The sequence below is a fragment of the Parus major genome, chromosome 1 (assembly GCF_001522545.3).
Source record: "Parus major isolate Abel chromosome 1, Parus_major1.1, whole genome shotgun sequence".
In the NCBI taxonomy this organism is placed as follows: domain Eukaryota; kingdom Metazoa; phylum Chordata; class Aves; order Passeriformes; family Paridae; genus Parus; species Parus major.
The window spans coordinates 61,694,684-61,714,570 of NC_031768.1; the positions used below are offsets into that span (position 1 = coordinate 61,694,684).

At 39.9% G+C, this 19,887-nt stretch overlaps 1 protein-coding gene across 7 annotated transcripts in view; it reads right to left on the bottom strand.

Annotated features, from left to right (window-relative positions):
- Nucleotides 1-19,887, bottom strand: part of CAB39L (calcium binding protein 39 like) — a 60,005-nt gene that overhangs the window by 14,216 nt on the left and 25,902 nt on the right. For all 7 annotated transcript variants that reach the window (XM_033514861.1, XM_015630161.3, XM_015630152.3 and 4 more), the window contains 3 exons: nt 9,671-9,835; nt 5,323-5,441; nt 756-924 (listed from right to left, as the gene is read on the bottom strand). In XM_033514861.1, the coding sequence (XP_033370752.1) occupies nt 756-924; nt 5,323-5,441; nt 9,671-9,835 (453 nt within the window). The remainder of the gene's footprint in view (nt 1-755; nt 925-5,322; nt 5,442-9,670; nt 9,836-19,887) is intronic.

The window sequence follows — 19,887 nt, forward strand, 5'->3', positions numbered from 1 at the left end:
AATTAATCTCCCCTGTATGTGAAGTTCACAGACATCAATTTATTTTTTTTTTCCTCGAAGACTGTACTAGGACCTGGTGGGAAGGATGATGGTCACATACAAATTCCAAGAAATTTGGCAACTTCACCCAACCTCATTTTTAATACAGCACAAACTCTACACAGTACACTCTGCACTCCACAGAGCCTATGCAGTGCTTCCACCTACTTAGCTTTTAGCTTACACTGAACCATGGGTCACAAAAGACTATGAATACATTGTAAAATAATCAGCAGGCTTGGCATTAATCTAAACTTGACTGCTGAGCTCAGAAGGGACAGCAAAAATTCCAATGATTTTAAATGTTAGTTTTAAATGGTGCCTTCTATTTACTCGTGTGGTCATGACGGGCAGTGGGTTTGTCTTGGGTGAAGGCAGGGAGAGAAAAAGGTAATGCATGTCACAAGAGCTGCGGGTAATACATGATTAATTTGAGTTTTAAATAGTAGCATGAAAGACCATAGGTTGTCAAGGTGAAGAATGTTCATTAAACAGAGATTTACATTTCTCTAAAGATTCTTTGCAGACTTGATCACTGTTGTGAATCCTGCTGCAATCAGAGCAAGGGTTAATTAATTACATCTGAACAATAAAATTAATTAATTTACTGAACAATAAAAAAGCCACCCAGTTCAAAGAAGCACAATGCTCAGTAATGACTTCTGATGGAGTGCTGCTTTTGACATAAACTATGATGCACATATTGAATAATTTACCTTGAACGTAGCAAAGGCATCAGAAGCAATATCAAATGTTGACATTTCCACATATTTAAAAAAGTCTCTGAACTGTTCTGAAAATAGTATGATTTTGGCCAAGGGTTCATGGCGGATACACTCTCTCAGCATAATTCCACAACGTAAGGCAATATTTGGGGATTCATATCTGGAGAAAGAAGAGAAACAGAAAACATCAAAACATAGAAGAACAAAGATAAACAGGCACCTTTCTATCAACAGGGAACTTTGTGGTGCAGGGAACACATGTGCCAGAAGGGACACCACACGTGGAGGGCAGCTCCCGGCCACAGTGCCATACCCAGCTGTAGGACCTCATCCCAAAGCTCAGGAGCAGACACACAGATAAGGCTGCCAGAATTTTTCATTGCAAAGCTCTCTCTTCCCAAGTCAAAACACATTTCAGTGTAAATTTGCACTACACCTCCTCTCTGTGGAAAGACCATGGGGACTGTGCAACATTTCAACAGAGCTCCTTCACCCTTTTGGATTTCTGAGAAAGCACAGCCTGTAGAATATAATAACCTCCCTTTTCAGATTTAATTCTGAGAATTTAAATCTCCTCAGCTTATCCAAGAAAACTGTAACACCTCATGACCATCCATCACCTCCCACTCCTCCTCTAGAGGATATCACTCTGGAGTATTAATGAGGAAGGCAGGAAGAGTCTCTCCAGTCAGTCTACACAGGATTAAGCTTTCTGTAGGTCTGAATTTTTTTTTTCTTATTTTTTTTTTTTTTAGTTTAGCAGGAATTCTGCTCAATTCCTCTTCTGCAGAGGCTCTGTCTGTGTTCTGGACACAAGCACCCATTCCTCAAGTTACAATCCTGTTATGGCACATGCACTGCAATAGTCAGGAGCCAGCACATATCTTGCCCTCGGAGAAAGGAGGGAGGGAGGAGGGAGGCAATTCTGATCAACTTCAGTTTCTTTAAAGTCTTGATTTCTTTAAAGCTGAAATTAATCTGAAACAAAACTGTTAGAAACACAGTAAAAAAAAAAAAAAAAAAAAAAGGACTTAAAATTAAGTTCTTCCAGCATTCTGCCAGAAATCATGTGAAAGTGGCGAAGTGCAGGGGGACAGAAAGCACTCTCTGTTTCAATAAACTGGTTATACTATATCAGAACTCTGTATTATCACCCAGAGCTTATCAGCATCGTTTTTCCTTTGCACAATTAATTCCTATCACTAGGCCAAAAGAAATACAATTATAAAAAAGGAAGAAAAACACAAAAGGCCATCTGTGCTGTAAGTGAGTGGGCTCTCAAACTTACCACCAGCATGCAATTTAAAAGAATGGTAGTGTTCTGCGAGCATACCAGAGCTGCATACTTCAACCTGCTGTCAACAATAGCTGGCTTAATGAAAATGGATTGCTATTCCAAACAGGCATATGAAGCTTCCCACCCGCAAGGATATGCAGGCACTCAAGCCCCTATTTGTTTTAGTTTGGGGAAGCATTTGCAAACTTGAATTTCTAGCTCTACAGACAGCAGAAATTCACTGATGTTTCCTATTGAGGCATCAACTCCATTAACAGGAATATTAATTTTTAAGAGAAATGAGGCAGAGCTGCTCCTAGGAGTGCAGCCAGAAAAATATTTAATAGTTGGCTAATGAATATTTTGGTTGGAATAAAAGCAAATTACATTGTTTCCAGCACAATAACTTTTAAAAACATTAAGTATCAACAGAATCATTCTTAGTCAAATGCTCCATTATCTGGAAGTGGGTTATGGACCTTTGGCTGTTCACATAAGCAAGGGAAGTTGAGTTTGGCACCTGGAATAAGCCTGAAAGAAGTTTACAGGCTGCCCAGTCATAGCAAGTATGTCCTTTGCACCCACACTTAAATGCACAGCCACCAGGCAGGAATGATAGAAATGTGTTTCAAAATCACTTTTAATGAGCAATTAGTGCTCTCTGCTGATTAATTCCCACAGCAGAAAAAAATACTGAGTTCTTCTCTGTCTGGATGAACTTATAATCTAAAGAAACCCCCACACAGTGAATACTGGAGACAACTAGGAAATTAAACAATGGCCTTGAAGTATTTCAAAACACTTATTGTAGAGTTCGAAAGAGGCAAGACTGAGAGCAGAAATGCATTTCTGTGTAAAGGGAATCACTCTTCCATGGTTAGTGAAGATGGTACAAGGTGAGGAGCACAGACAGGAGATTTGGAAGGCATCAAGGCTGGGAGACACAAGGTGTTAAAGAGATATATTCTGATCTGGCTTTACACTACCTGTATAGCCTGAGTTTCTCCTTGGATGAACTCAAGGGGAATTCTGCAACCTCAGCCAATACACCATCAAAGCTCTAACTGGCCTAACTATCTAATTGTGATATGAAGAGGTCATCACAACACAGGGTGAAGCAGTGTCTAGGGTAGAGATAGCATGTGGCATGAGCTATATAGAGATATATATTCATAAAGAAGCTTCTAAATGTGTAACTTGAAAGAGAAAATGCAAGTGCCATAAACTAAGTCCTCAACAGTCACTTACCTAGAGGGAAAATACTTTAAATTACAAAGGACCAAAGTTATTTCTGGATTAATTCAATAGGCTGACACCAGAGGAAAAAATTGGCCCAAATACACCTGGTTCTCTGTGTACACCAAATACTGTACTCATCTGAAATCTTATACACAAAGCCTGCACTCAGAAAATAAGATGCTATTAAAGCAAGTCCTTGTGCAGCAGCAAAGTCAAATCACCTACATGAACGAAAGGAAGAAAATAAAGACATTAACTATGTGCTGTGTGTTTTCTGAAACTGAGAAGATGGAAGCAGGCAACAAGTAAAACAAAGCCTAAAAGGTAGGAACTGTTATCTCAAGCTGGCAGTTCCACTGCAGTATGAGACAGGAAACACTGGGTGGGAGCTCTGACTGAAGAGAGCTCACACTGAGCTGCATAAAAGCAACCTTTTGCTATTGGGGACTGACGGGGCAGAGGATATTTTGCATCCAATAGAAATACAATGTTCACAGTAGTCCTGGGCCATTTATTTTATAGCCATGGTAGAGGTGATTTTTTTTTCTCTCCAGGTAATGTGATGTCATGTAACAAACACAAAATGGCACAAGTTAGCCAAACCCATTTCCTTTAAGCAGATTTTGATTTCCTATATTTCCTGTAGCATTATATAAATATATAGCTATATAATATAAAGGATATAATTCATTCAGCATTAAATAAATAAGAAAACATGTCCTCAAGTCACATTTTCACATGATGGTGTCTAACACGAGGTGTTTGTTTTCCAGTCCTACAGCTGACTACACACGCACCCCACGCTGTGGGCACGCAGCAAGCTGTGTGTCCAGGGACCTGCTCTGGCTGCAGGCACAGATTTTAGGTCTCATTTTTAGACAGTCCCAGCAGCAGAACACAGGCAGGGAAGGCATCATCACGTCTGACATCATTACTGCAGCATGTTCTGCAGCAGCTGCTCAGGCTGGGCAGGACTGACTCTGGACTTCTGCTGATGGATTCAGCTGCACTTTTTTAACAAGACATTCCAGAAATGGCAATTCTGAGCCAGGGCAGGGCTAAAGAGGGCTAGACAAGACATCATGAACAAGGAGCCCAAGGACCATAGACATGCTGCTGCATGCAGCAGCATTCTCCAAAAAAAAAATCTAAGTGATGTCATTTAAATTCATCCACTGACTCAGGTCACTTACTGTAAAATGTCTGTCAGAAGCACATATGCATAAAAACTTTACTATCATCTTAATATTCTTGGTTGCTACAGATGCCAAAGAAAATCTGGGACATAATCCAAAAATATTTTTTATCTTTAAATAAAGCCCAGACATATGGTAGTGATACATACTCAACGTGCAAGATCAAAATGAGTGAAAACTGAAAAAGCAAAGACAGAGAAAAGGGAAGAAAATTATTGTATATACATATTAAGTTAAAAATAGTTTTTAATAATGATGAGAGAATTATCATCACTGTCCTGAGGTTGAAAAGACAAAAAAAAAAATTAATGTTGAAAGTTGTGGAGTTAATTACAGAAATAATTTAAAGTTGAAGTTCACTTGTGGCCACAAGCATTGGAGAAGTCTGTCCCACAGGCACAACTACTCTTTTAATGCACTTTTGCTTCTCTCTGTTCTACCACACAGTGCTCCAGTTTGACTCCAGTTATTTACAGACACCACTGTTGGTCACTCCTGCAATGCAAAAAGGTCTAAATGAACCTGAGCAGTCACCAACTATGCTACACATGAGCTTATGGTGAGAAATTAAATACATATCACATGGGGAGCAGTCAAAAACAACCAGCACATAATTATTTCAACATGAAGTTTGGTGAAGAAATAACAGCCAAATGAAATAACCTGATCATTAACAACTATAGAGTTCCATAGACAGAAAGTCAATATGAAAAAAAAAATACAGTTAGAAATATGGAACAAAATCTTAAAATCCTTTTTTTTAAAAAAACTGAAAGTGAGAAAGTAGATCAACTGCAATGCCAACATGTTCCAGGCAATGCTCTTAAATGAAACTCAAAGCACCTACCCTTTTAGAAGCATGAATAGGATATGTGGATGGGCACTAATGTATTCCACAGTAGGGCTGCGTGTGCCAATTTGTCTTCTCAAGATGTTGTTGAATATCTGGGAAACATCCTTTTTGCCCTGTTAAAGAAGCAAAATATATCTTTGCTTAGAAAAACATGAGCAAACAACCATTTACTATAATACTGATTTAAAGTACAAATGAAAGTGAAAACAGAACATGTCAGTCTTTTTTTTTTCTCCATATTTGCTGTTTCCAGAAGAAAGCTTCCTCCTCCAGGCAGCTCTGAAGGCTCATGACTTCCCCACTCCTATTTGCACCTTTTTTCCACTAAATGAAGATGTGCATTCCTCTTACAGTGTCAACCAAGTCCCTGGCTATTTCAAGCAGCAACACTAAAGCACCATGAAAGCAAGCCACTACCCCAAGCCAAGCGTGCTGTTGCCGTGTGTGCTGTTATTCCCGTAGCCTCCAAATGTGAGTAATCGAGCTGGTACCAAACCACTGCCACACTGCCTACACTTAAAATGCTAAAGCTTTTCATTAGTCAAATGCAAACAACTCCAAGTGTGATTACATTTCTGAAAATCAGGGTTGAAATTAAGCTGTGCCCATTATTTACCATGAAAAATGAAGTAACTACTACCAGTAAAACGGCTGCATCACATACGTGCCTCTGCTTTAATCAAAACTGAGGTCCTTCTCTTTGTCCTAATGTTGTGCTGTATGCACCTATCTACACAATTACATCTTGTCTTCAAATGCTTCCCTGTGCAAACAGCTTTCCAGAAGGTCTTTCCAAATCATGTTCTATTCAGCCACAGGGTTCATCAATACATCTTGCATTAGAAATCCTCCTCCTCCCCTGCACAGCAGACAAATTGATGTGTGAAGTTAAGGGGGGTGGGAGATGGCTGCACTAAGGACCAGTAACCAAGGCACTGAGTCAACAGCTGGTCACTATGCACAGGGCAAGCTAAAGCAAAAGGTCACTTATAATGTGTACATGCTCATTGATCTGTCTTGGGAGGACAAACATTCCTTGGCAGAGAACTTATTGAATGTTTGAAGCCAAGGAGCAGATAGTTTCACACGGAGGAAAATTCCCTGGTTTCACCTCTACAAATAAATCAGTGCTAAGGAACACAAAATATTCTGCTTTCCTACTTGTTCCAGCCCAGCTGGCTTGGAGACTTGGAGACTCTGGGAATTAAACAGGAGAATCAAATCAGAGCCGGCCAGTCCATCTGCCTTTGTGTGAAACACTTTTTTTGACCCTTGGATGTAATTTCAAATAGGCTAATTCTGTATAAAGTCATCCCATTCTCCCCTATCTTTACAACACCCATATCATGTGCCTGGAATCCTGCAATCCCCATGGGCTTCAGCAGTTGCTCCAAGATGAAAACAATTCAGACAGAGAAGAGCTGTTGAAAGAGTAGGTAAAGATGGCCAGAAATTAAGGGATCCTCTCTGCTAGGCCAGATTTTATATTAGTTACTTAATACTGTGTGCATTGTAGTATAATATCCATGTGCAGAGAGGAGATAGATACAGATATATAGATATATGTATCCAATTATAGCTAATTTTCTAGAGATCAGTGAAAGCCAGAGTTGATTTCCATGGTTCTCCAGGAGGGAATGGAGGCAGATAGGAGGGAACCCTGATGGATTTCCCTCACCACCTGACATACATTAAAATTTTGGGAGTACTTTCAAAACACTCCTTACTTGGATCCACAATTGAATTTTGCCTTATAATGAAACACATATGGCCACTGAAGGAAAAGATAAGGCAGCATGAAGAGAAAGAGGCTAGACAGGAACAAAAAAACCATGCCATTTTATTTATATAATGCCAAGGATGCATTATATAAATAAAATTTGTATAACACCCATACCATAATTTAGCCCTGTTTCAAGGCAAAGTAAGGGAAAGATTATAAAATCACCAGTTCTGGGCTTGTAGTTATTTATTAGGAGCTTTGGTAAAGCTAAAGGTTTTTTAAACCTTTAGGCTTACACACAGTAACATCTACATTTTTAGTTGACTTCTTCTGTTTGCCTCAGCTCTTCAAAGTTCAAAAATAAATTTCATATTTTAAATTTCTAAAAATCCAGTCTGATCTTGATTCTGGGCTCCTGCCCAAACCTGACTTTAATGTTTCATAACAACATCATCCCTGAAATTATATCTTGTTTGTTGAGAGGCAGAAGTGATAAACCTGTGTTTTCTACAGATGTGTGATGGATGTGTACAAGTCTCCCCTACACAGTCTTTGAAAACACAAAGGGAAGCTCAGCTGTGAAAAACTGGGATCAAAGTAGGCAGAAGGGTTGGTGAGGAGGACACAGGGAATCAGGACAAAGCAAAGTAACATTATCGCCTTCAGAAATCAGATTTTCAGTAGTTAATGATTTATTTTTTACCATTACATATGGATGAAAAAATCAACTTTGCATGTTATAGAGTAATGAAATTGTTTGTTCAAAGACGAAACTTAAATACCAGCTGGGGCCACCAATATAACAAAATGGAAACAGAAAAGTTGATAAACTGGAAAAGTCAGTAGGAAGACATGAAGACAAAGCAGCACATACTCTTACTGTCCTCTTGTTCAGTGACATTTGGTTTCTAGTGTTTAGTCCAAAGAACATGTATAACAGCTTGTCTAAATGACTGGAAAGTTTTTGCAACTAAAAAAAATATATTTTGCAATAAGAATTATGAGAATTGTTTGCAATAACAGCAATTCAACAACAGATTAGGTATTTCATCCAGTGCTTGCTTTTAAGGACTGTGTGTACAATATGTTCATACAGAATTTTTTTTCTGGCAGAAGTAATACAGACTGTCATGTAACTAAAAAAATGAAGAAGTGTCCCTTCTGTGCTAACAGTAGCTTCTCCTTCCTTCTTCTCTATTTTTCTTAAAGGGTTTTTTAAGGACTTGGTTGTTGGGTTTTGAATATTTTTGTAATTAGACATTTAACAGCAACCAGAGGAGTCACAGAGAAGACAAAGCATTAAAAAAAAATCTCCTGAACTTAAGACCCGAGCAAGAGTGAGAGAATTCCACTAGAAACATTTTCAAAAATTAATATAAAATAAATAAATCAGTCCCTGATCCTGGATTTACTGATGGTAGGGGACGGAGTGGGAAAAATAAAACATAAATCACCCATTTTCCTCTCTTTCATTCATTTACAAAATGGGAAGAAAATAACTTCTACACATGACTCCCAGAAAAGGTGTCTCTGAGAGCATCCAATCTCTTTGAGAAACCAATTTTTCTCTTCAGCAGCTGTCTGTACATTGGGTACTGCTCCTGTTCCAGACCTCAGTGGCAGAGGTTTGGCTCCTGGGAGCTGAGGATTTCCCACTGATGGTCAGACACTAGTGAGGAATCACCAGTGTCCAGGAGCTACACAAATCACGGAGCTCATAACAGCAGTCCCTGGGGGCCACTATCCCAGCTGAGTGCAAACCACAAGAGTGACAATGACCTGAGAGTGACAGAGTTTATTCCCATCCCTACCAGTCAGCAGTAAATTAACATGTTGATATTTATCCGGAATTACTGCAATCTCTGCGGCTATAACTCTTCTTCTCACTAGTTATAAGCAAGTTTAGTTGTCATAGCAGTTGTTTACTAGGTTTTTGGCTTTAACAACAAAGCTGGAAAGAAGTTCCACAGAATATATAATTTTATATATAAATATATAAAATTAAATAATATATACAGATACATTCATATTAATTTTTCTACCATGAAATAAAAGTTTTATTCCTTTCTTCTTTTAATTCAAACAATTAAGTGGGGAACACCCAAATTACCTTGTGACCTGCTGTCTGTTTTTAACATGTTTTTCAATTCCTTTTCTCTCAACTAAACCATTTTAATCCTTTCAGTCTTTGTCACATGGAATTCTCCATGCTTCCAATTATTTTTATTCTATGTCCCTGAACCCTTTCTAAGTTGAACACTCTTCAGAGACAGCCGATAGCTCTAGCTGCACTATCCCAAAGATCATCCCTGCAGTTTACAAGGTTGGTCCTAGACAGTATTCCCAGTACCATGTCCTATCTTGTTTGGATACACATATCCAATATTTCTTTATTGTTTTTGTTTTAATTTAAAAAAACAAACAAAAACAAACCCCCCCCAGATTTACTGCCAGTGTATGAGCATGTCTTTCAGGACACCAGCCACTCTAGAGCAGCAACTTTCTTCAGCCTTTGGGAAACAGTTTTGAATGCAATGAAATTATTTAGACTTTAGAATAATATGGTGCTAGTCACTGACAACACCAAGACCAGGGAGATGAAAGAAGTTTATGACCTACCTCAAAATCTATCAGCTGCAGGTTGGCAATAAGTGTCACTAGAAGGCCACTGTTGTAGAGCTCTTGTGCCAGCTGGGCCACGATTTCTGTGGGTGGCTCTTTGTCTGTGGTCCCACATAGAATTTCCTTCATTGCTTGCAGAGATTTTGACACCTCCTCTGATGCCTTTTTGCCAGCAGATAATGGGTTTTGTTTAAAAAAAAATGAAACAGGAAAAAAAAAGAGTGTTCTTTTAAAAGACATGCATTTCAAAACAATTGTAACTAAATGTACTTACAATTATCATTATCCATTGTAAAAGGATATCCTAATTTTAGATAATCATGGAGGCTGGAGCATCCATACTGTACCCTGCAGGCCTTACACAAGATAAATTCAATTTAAACATGACATACCATCACTTACAGACCACAGGCATAAAATAGGGCCAAGAGAGCAATTACCAACCAGTGTCAGCAAGATCCTTTAACAGGTTTGGAGGCAGGCACAGCCCTGCAGAAGCAGCAGCAATTTCACTGTTGCTCCCCCTGTCCTCCCCAGTGGGTTCCATGGCACATGTGGGGCAAGAGGTACCAGGTAAATGTCCCAAACCAGGTGGTTACTCTCACCAGAGGGGTGGCTGCTCCCATCCACTGCTCTCTGGTGGGCTGTCCCAGCTCCCCTGCTGGGAACCCAAATTAACCCTCACAGCCCTGTGGCACTGCTTAACCCAGCATGCAGCTGAACACCATACAGCCACTTGCTCGCTTCCCACTCTGCAGGATGGAAGAAGGAACTGGGGGGAGGAAGTAAATTTTTTGGGTTGAGATAAAGATAGATTAATAGGATAGAAAAAGAAGGAGAAAATAGTAGCAATAATAACAACAACATAATAAACAACAAGTGATGCACAATGCAATTGCACCCAATGTCCAGCCAGTTCCTGAGCAGCAGCCCTGGGCCAGCTTTCCCCCCAGCATTACATACTGAGCATAATGCCATGTGATATGGGATATCTCTTTGGCCCAATGGGGTCAGCTGTCCCAGCTGTGACCCCTCACAGCTTCTTGTGCCTCCAGCCCACTCGCTGGTGGGGTGGGGTGAAGAGTAGAAAAGGCCTTGACTCAGTGTAAGCCCTGCTCACTAACAACTAAAGCATCAGAGTGTTATCAACTTTATTCCTATCCTAAATTCCAAACACAGCACTTTACCAGCTATTAGGAAAAAAAATAACTTTAACCCAGCCAAAGCTTGACAGCTTTGCATTGCCACCACCTATTTCTCCTCATCGGGTGTGATTTGAGCCAAAATCTTCCACAAAGGATTTGCTCACTGAGGCAGGCACTTCAGTCTCAGGTTGAGAAATTTAAATTAAACAACTTGCTTTAGTAAAGCTCCACAGCTGCCACCAAGTGAAGTAAAATAGATATTTCACCTCTTTTGCTCCCACCTGGAGTACACTAATCCTGTGCAATGTTTCAGGTACCTAATGTAGAGGATGAACCAGGAATTAATTTACAAAGTATCTTGACCAGTAAGATTACAACAGGGGAAGGAAAGAGACCTGCAGGCAAACAGGTAACAGCTTAGCATTCATGCAGCATTTTTAAATCAGATGTAAGTGATAATACCCCACTTCCCAAGGAAAATGACTGCTGGCTACAGCATGGCAGCTCTGGCTCACACTCTCCTCACAGCTTCATTCCACTTGGAACAAATAAAGACTCTCTGGAGGAAAGGAGTAATTTTTTGATGTGTATGTGTGGGCTGTAAATCCCACTGGCTCCAGCCATGGGGCTATGGAGGCAATGGATTCTTCTGGGTCAGGTTATATTTGATACACGCATGACCTGCAGCAAGGTCAATTGGATTCTTTGGCAGGGAGTGGGAAGGAAGTAAGGAACAGGTTGGAAAGCAAAGCTGAGAATGACAGCAAAATGCCAGGCAGGATGCTGAAGACAGGACATTGTCTTACATCTCTGAAACACTTTAACTTGAAGTTAGCCTTTTGTTAGCATAGCAGGTGGAAAAAAAAAATCAGGACAAACACAGAAAACCCAAGAGTGATTTGCAAAAGCTAACTGGGAATTAATGGATGTTCAAAGCCAAGTCAATAATTTCTATATATCTCTTACATATATTGAAAGGAAAAACATCATGCTTTCAAATACCACCCCATCAATCTATATAACGTAACTCCACAGTACTCTTAGGAGGGATCTCTCACCTGCTGCTGATATCCCAACATTTTCAACCACAGATTTTATTCACATTAGTGAATAAAAATTATAGAAAAAATGAGAAGTCCCAAAAGAAACCAACCAACCACAGTAAAAAGCCACTTTTACATTGCTGCTGCCTGGAAGATTTAAGCACTGGTTTTGCACAGCATAAAGAGCTGCTATCCTCCAAACTCTTTGTACCTACTCACAGTTTTCTGCTGGTTGAGATAGGTCAGCATGAGCAGCGTGTAAATGAGCATAACTATGTGATAAATTCTAATAGCAGAAGTCTTGATGTTCCTTACCATCACTCAGCAAAAGAACCTATTTTTACCTCAAATGTTAGTGGTGTGTCACTTGAGATATCCCACAGACTACAGATGGGATTAACAACAGGGGCTCTATCTTAGAAACTAAAGCTCTAAATCTTTATAAGATCTAGGGAAGTACTTTCATTTCAAAGGAAAAGCCCGTACATTTTTTCGCTTTCCACCCTTTCTGCTGGGCTGGGTGTGACTATCTCAGGCATTCTGTAATTTAAAAAAACATTAATAACTTTGCTTTCTAGTATAAGTAGTCTTTTCTGATATGTAGAAAAAAGGTCTGCAGGACTCAGCTTTAGGTTTAATTCTCAAAAAGGAGACCAAAAAATGCTGTGTGAGAAAATGAAACATAGAACACTGGTTCTGGTGGGCAGGAACGGCCACCACAGCTGCATTTCTCTTATCACTTGCCATCCCATCTACTCGTCTCCTCAGCTTTTCCACATGCAATTTACATTACATGTGTCACTTCCTCCCCCTTCACAGCCTCTCCACAGCCTGTGTTTTGACATGCAACTCAGCACCAAAAGTTATTCACAGTCAAATATCTAAGGACCACTCCTCAGGGGATATGCCTCATAATATAGCTGGAGGAAATCCATAATCCCAAACACAGATTCTTAAATTAATTAACAGCCTCCATTTTGACATTACCACTTAATCTCACAGCAATTTTAGAATAATACCTTAAGTACATAAGTACTGTTTCTGGGATGGAAACTTTCTTAAGACTCAGAGAAAAAAAGACATTCCAAGACCCAACATCTGTCCAAAACAAACAACAAAGCACATTTATTCACTCAAATACATGGAAAATACAAGATGACAAAAACATATCTGCATAAGAAGTCAGACCAGTCCTGACCCTCTTTAGGAAAAATTGCAAAAACCAAAAAAAAGCCTCAGCAAGACATCCTCCCCCCAGTAATGTCACAAACAGAATTTTAGTGACAAAAAATAAAAAGGATTTGCTAGAAATCCCTAAGTCTATTGTGACTTCCATGCTACTTTTTGTTTTCCATCAGTGGGAAGAGCAACAATAGCAAAGTGCTGCAACCCCCACTCCTACAGAAGTTACAATGTAAAAAAAAATAAATAAATAAAAAACAAAGCATTTCAGCCATTTGCCTCACTCTTGCAATTAGGTACAAGCTTATTTCCAGCAGATTTTCTTTTTATCCTCTAGGTACAAGTCCTTTCCACAATGACTAAATTTATGCCATTATATTTAGAGAGACTGTTGTGAATAGAGGGAAAAAAGAAGGAAAGGAGAAAACTGAACACATAATCCTAAACAGAACAGCTTATACACATACATACTAATGTCAAAAGTGGGATATGCTGAACTTTGGACTGTCAAAAGTTGCAGGTAGAGACAAAAAAACGAGGATGAAATGCAAGCTGATTCCCAGCATACACACAATTTTAGTGTTTGCACTGCTGTCCCTGCACAGACATCAGGATCTCAACCTCCTAGGCCAAGTTTCTGGTCTTTCCAACAAGTTTCTTTCCAACAAGATCTGACTCTGCATCCACACAATAATACAATAACCACAAACCCACAAGAGGCTTTTGTGGGTCCATCTTGAAAGACAGGATTTTGTGTAAATGTTGAACTCTAACAATCCTTGGATTCCTCTGCCAACCCTACTGGACTAGATGATCTACAACAGCCTTGGAGATAGAAAACAGACAGTATAGATAAACCTGCATAACTTCTCTATGTTAAATTATAAACATGTTCAACATCCCCTCCTCATAAAGCTGGTTTTTTGTCAGCATTTATGTGTCTTTCTAAACCTACCAACAGCTTCAACCAGAGCTGGAAATTTTATAAGTTGAAGATTGTTGTCTCAGTTTATTTTCCTCACAGATCAAAGTTTTGTCACTGTTGACTTAATGGGAACATAACACAAAGAAAGGAGCTTACAGAGAAATGTGTTCCTGAAATTCTATATTAAAAATCTTCCCTGAAAGACTGATTGATTTTCACGTGTGGGACAGGCTGTGGAGTGCCATAAGAATATGGCAAATAGGAGCATACAGCTTCTGTTTGTGTACCTAGCACATTTCCAGATGGAAAATCTCTCTATAAACTGTTTCCCTCTTGCACAGCAGCAGGCAGTAACACACAGAGATGCCTCCCAGTGCGATGTTAAATACTCCAATGTGTGATTCAGTGATCTGCCAGTACTCCATGCTATATATTGCAACTAAAAGCATAAAGCTCCTTGATTCAGTCCTATCTGGTTCAAAAATATTCTTACTGTGTGATTCAAACCACTTTTTCTCCTTAAAACAGTGCCAATGCAGCTCTCTCTACATGCGACTGTAAGGATTCCCAAGAAAAGCCACTAGCAGAATCTGAATCCAACAACCACGTAACATCAGGATCACCTCAACTGGCTTATTCTTGATGCAGTTTCATGTTAAATGGACCTACAGGGCCAAACTGTGGATATTTTAGATCAGGAGGCATGATGTCTGCCATTTAGCAAAACATTATGGACTACTACTCAAGTAAGCTGGCAAAGACAATTTGGCCAAGCAAGCACAACAGGGAAACGCCTTTCAAAAGGATGCATGATCAAATGGAGAAGACAGCTGTGCCCTACCTGGACATAAATTCTTTTACTACTGTTAATCCTGTACTTAAGACAGAACTGAAGGTTCTAAACATCCTTAAAACATAAAAGCAGAAGAGACAGGTTTAAACTCTTGGCACCAGAACCTGAGAGTATCTGAAGTTGCTCCCACCTCTAGAGCAGTAACAGGCCTTAGCAGAACAGGGAAGCTGAAACATGAAACTCTCCACAAAACCCCAGGGCACACAGAACTAGGGGCAAGGGGTGCCAAACCCTTCTTATCTCCTTCCCTCGGTTTCAGTGTGCAGCAATGAAATGGAAAGCAGTTTTGCAACTGGCTCTGGCAGCTGCAGAATCGCATCCATGGTGTTCACGTTCCCAGCAGTCAAGTAACTGTTCTTCCATGCAAATGCACACAGACCCCTCTGCATGCACCTCATCTCCCACACCAGTCCCCAGAGCTTTACTGACGCAGCAGCCAGCAAGGTGAACTGCAGCCAGGAATGGCTTCCTCGTTGCTGTGCAAAAAAGCAGGATTTATTGATAGAAGTATTTGTTCCAGATATCTTGAAGTCTTTTAATTGTAGCCCTAATAAATTGCTGCTCTTCTGACCCTTCTGAACAGCAGCAAATTTGTTGCAGCATGTGGAGATGAAAGAGAGGACAGATTACAGTGACCTACCTGAACGAGCAGTCTTGTTAGAGAGATTTAAGTGAAAGGGGCAGAAGTGTGACACTTCAGGTTATTTTACATCTCACTTCACTATGCTTCTGAACACTGACTAAAGGCACTGCAGCCTGCAGTTCTGCCTGACAGGAAAGCACTCAGCACAGCGCTCTGAACCTGCTCTAATGCATTTGGGTTCATTTTCCACAATAAACCCTTGTCTTGGATCAGCTGTACCAGAAACTGCAAATCTTTCAGCCCATCTAGACCACATGCAAAGATTAGACCAAGTTTCAACCAACCTCAGATCCGTTTGCTGCACTAAATTAAAAGCCTGTGACACTTGGAAGGCTTTTGCTGCAGGGCAGGTTCAGAAAATGTTACCAAACCTGTAGGCACCACAGATGGCACTGAGTCAGGCTGCCGCACCCAAAGGTGTTTGGTTAGCAGCAAGAGGGTGATGGGTTCAAGGATGTCCTTCAGTGACAAACTGGATGCCACCCACACTGCTTTGTGCTGACTGGGCTCAGCAGCTGAACACAAGGCTTTGAGAAGTCAGCATGACACACCTTTTTCTTGTGAGGTTGGTCAAGCACCCTTTCTATCAATGTTCCTTTACAATCTCCATCAACAAAAGACACAGTGACGCATCAGCAGTAAATGAAGCACTGTGACCGGAGTGTCACATGCTGTCTGCTCTTCGTCAGATTCAACAGATATGACCTCTTGGTATCATGGGTTCTCTTCTCTTCATCTCCATTTACATACATCCTCCAAATGCTGTAGGAGTTAGTGCCAGAAAGAAGGAAGAGAGCCTAAGCTCTGAAGGCTTCCTTTCCTATGTATATAAGTACTTTCCTGCTTTTCTAGGTAGTTCCAGAGTGGGCAATTGTCATTAAATTCAAGGACTGATTGGTTCTACATGATTGAGATTAAATTATAATGACGTTGATACAATACTGTAAAAAACTTAATTAATTGTTCTTCACCACATCAAAGCCCAAACACAGTATCAGCAATTGTATATGCTGCAAGAACACATTATTTTATTTCAGATGTTGGAAGAGAGGAGGATTGTTGATAAAGGTGGTTTTAGTCCACTTTTTCAGCTCTGTCTTACCCTACTTAAACTCCCAAAAATAGCATAAAATTTGCCAGTGCTACCATCCCCTCTTTAAAATAGATACTATTCTTAAAAATTTGTAAAAAGAAGGTATTAGAAAGAGAGCTTCAGAGGAAAAGGAGCCAGATGTGCACTTCTCAACCTATGGTCTGTCAACCATCAAAATGTAAATGAGAAAATGGCAAAGCTTTAAGCACGCATATATCCATGCAGGCAAACAAACAAGAAAACCGACACATAAAAGTAAGAACCAAGTGTCAAACTTAGCCTATTTTTCAGTTGGGAGTATTTAAAAAGCATTAAAAAGCACTATGGCAACACTACACACATTAATAGTTTAAAAAAAAAAACTAGACACATGGAGAAAGTGGGTCAAATTCAATCCTTATCTAAGAAGACAGATGCTAGTGCAGTCAGTAGAGTTTAGTTAAAGCTTGAATGGGTACTGCTCCATGAGTAACAAAAAGCATAATGAAGAAAGAGTGCAAATCTCTGTGTATTATGTGTGCATATGGAAATGCCTCAGAAAAGAGGTATAATTTCCTTTACATTTACAACTGGCTTCTCTGCATCTTGTCTATCAAGTTATATCCTCCACCCTTTTCCCATTACCTGCGAAGCCTTAACTGCCCTGCTGCAAAGTTCCCTCTACCTGTGCACAGCACAGCTTGTCAGGAATGATCCTTTCTGCATTATTTAGAAATATCCCCTCCAAGACAAAGATGGTTCCTGCTGAAAGCTGCGCAAAGTTTTGTTATTATCTGACCTTGTGTCCTCCTGGCTGCCCACAGCATCTTCACCTCAAACTCACGATTTCTCAGCTGGGAAAGGAAAGGAGGTTCTCTGCCAGCCCTACAGTTCATTCAGGCTTTGCCCCACTTCTCTGACAATTCTGGCTGTATTAGCAGTTTTAGCTGTCTCAATCCACATACCACATTGGCTGTACTACAATATCAGCTTAATTGTCACCAGATAAATCTTGTTTAAGCATCTGAAGCAAGACAGATTTGGAAACAACTTTGCATGCAAAATCAGGGATGCTCTGGAGCTGTACCCTGGAAGTGCTGGGAACCTTGGTTTTATGGTGAGGCATAACAGTAGTCTTCTAGTTCTTACAGCAGACTAGGAGCTAGAAATCTGAAAAATTGGACAGCCCTGAGTCGCAAACTTCTCAGTCACAGGGCCACAGGGTCCAAACCTACCTCTGAGACATCCAGGGTCTCTGGCTCTTGCAGTAGCTAAACCTCTAAGCCCTTGCATGAAAGTTTGATAAATATTCCCTCTCTCCAGAAATCAAATTGGAGGTAAAGTTAAAAACCTTGCTAGGTCTTCAAGAGCACAGTGTACAGCACTGTGCTTCATTTCTCTTTGCTTTTGTTTTCAGTTAAATTTCTTTAATCATGCTCATGAAAAGATGTTACTCATTAACATTACTGAGTATCTTTTGAAAATCTGTGGGCCACTGAAAGGTTTCCTATTGTCTTTTCTTCTCCAATTCAAACATCAAACAACACTTAGAAATGGTATTACTAAGTTCACAAACTTGAATGGATAGCAACAGGTGTGATTGGGCTGACTGGTTTTGCAAGAGCTATTTTTCTTGACATTTTAGAAAGTTTATTATCATCTCAGTAGTGAAAATAGTCCTTATGATTTAATTCCATAAACTCAGGAGAATAAATTTAGCTATTTTCTTTAACAGGTATCTATTTCAGGAGTGCTCAGTGGAACATTTTAGATGAAAGGCAGAACTACCAAGGAGTCTCAAACCTTTCCTTCTGCATGGAAAAGGGCCCTATGTGCTTCCTTGACATCACAGCACAAAGCCCTGAGTCAACAGGCCATGTAAGCTTAAACAAGTCCAAAAAAAAGGCTTTCCTCACCTCCAGCCTTGCTGCTGCTTGTCCCCCTCTCTCCTCTCCCCTGATCACCCACATTCACCCCAGGAACAGCCTCTACCTTACTGCAATGCAGTACATAAAAACTAAGTGAAAACCAGCCTTTTCCTGTAAAATAAGCACCATTAAGTTCACGAGCAGTTTCCATTCTAATACTCCAGGGAAATTTTCTGTATCTTTCCCTCTGTGGGGAAAACACACACCAGCTGTTCTGACTTTTATGAAAAATTTACATTGAAGACTCAATTTTCTAAGAAGTCTGAATTTCGCCTTGTCACTGCCACCCAAATATACAAATCAGCTCAAAACCAAAAATTCTCAAAACCACAACCCAGAAGACTCACTCTGCAAAACAAAAGAAACCCAAGCATGGAACTTCTGCTTTGAATGTCTTCTTTAATCAGGCTCCAAAAGATGAATTCAGCAGGGGAGAACAAATTCTGTTGATTTATTTAGTTATTTATTTTATGTCTTAGTTCAGAGTCAAACTCTCTCAGTTCTCAGGTTACTGAAGGTATTTCAGAATGAAACATCAAATACCAGAGACTGCCCAGAAATCTATGTGACTTACATAATCAAAACACTCTGAGCTACTTGCTTTGAAGCAAAAAGTTTCAAGAGGATTTCACTAAAGGTGCAAAGGGTGCCATACCTCCATTTGGGTTGGGTTTGTTTTCATACAACCTCCTGCACAAGGTGGGGGAGGCACAACATGCATGTATGCAAACATCAGCTCCATGGAAAGTGTCCCTTAAACTATTTCTGCTTCCATTGACAGTCACTTTTAACTTAAAATTAGTCTGTTGTTAACTAAAACCATACAGTTCTACTATAGCAGAAGTGTAGGGAAAAAAAAAAAGTTTTATGCAAGCACAAATTCCTATCTGGCATCATTTTGTGTGTTGGGATGTATCCTATCAAGTGGTCACTGGGAAAGCAGCAAAAGTGACTTGATTCTGTGTCATAGAAACTAGAAGAGAGCAGTAATATTAGCAAAAGCATAGCACTATAAATAGAAAATTCAGCTCTTTTAGGAAGCACTAGCACCCAGAACATTAGAAAGGAGGGAGAGAGATCTCTTTTATACACATCTGGACACATACAGCTTTCCTGGCTTCTGCAAACAGTGTTCATTAGAGATAGAGTTTTTCTCTGTGGTTACCTACACATTAATTGGCAACCTCATTTGTTATCCTGCTAAAACCATTAACAGTACAATAGTTTTCACACAGCCTTACAAGCTGTTTTTCTAGATCCATTACTGTTTGAAGTAGTGGGAGATCACCCTTGGTTTCGACCGAGGCTCCTGGATCTCAGCATTTTCTGCCTGATCCTCAGATTTTATGTACTTTATTTATGCAAAAGCCCCCTGATTTCAGCAGAACCATTCAAACACACAGCTACATCCACAGGCAAGTAC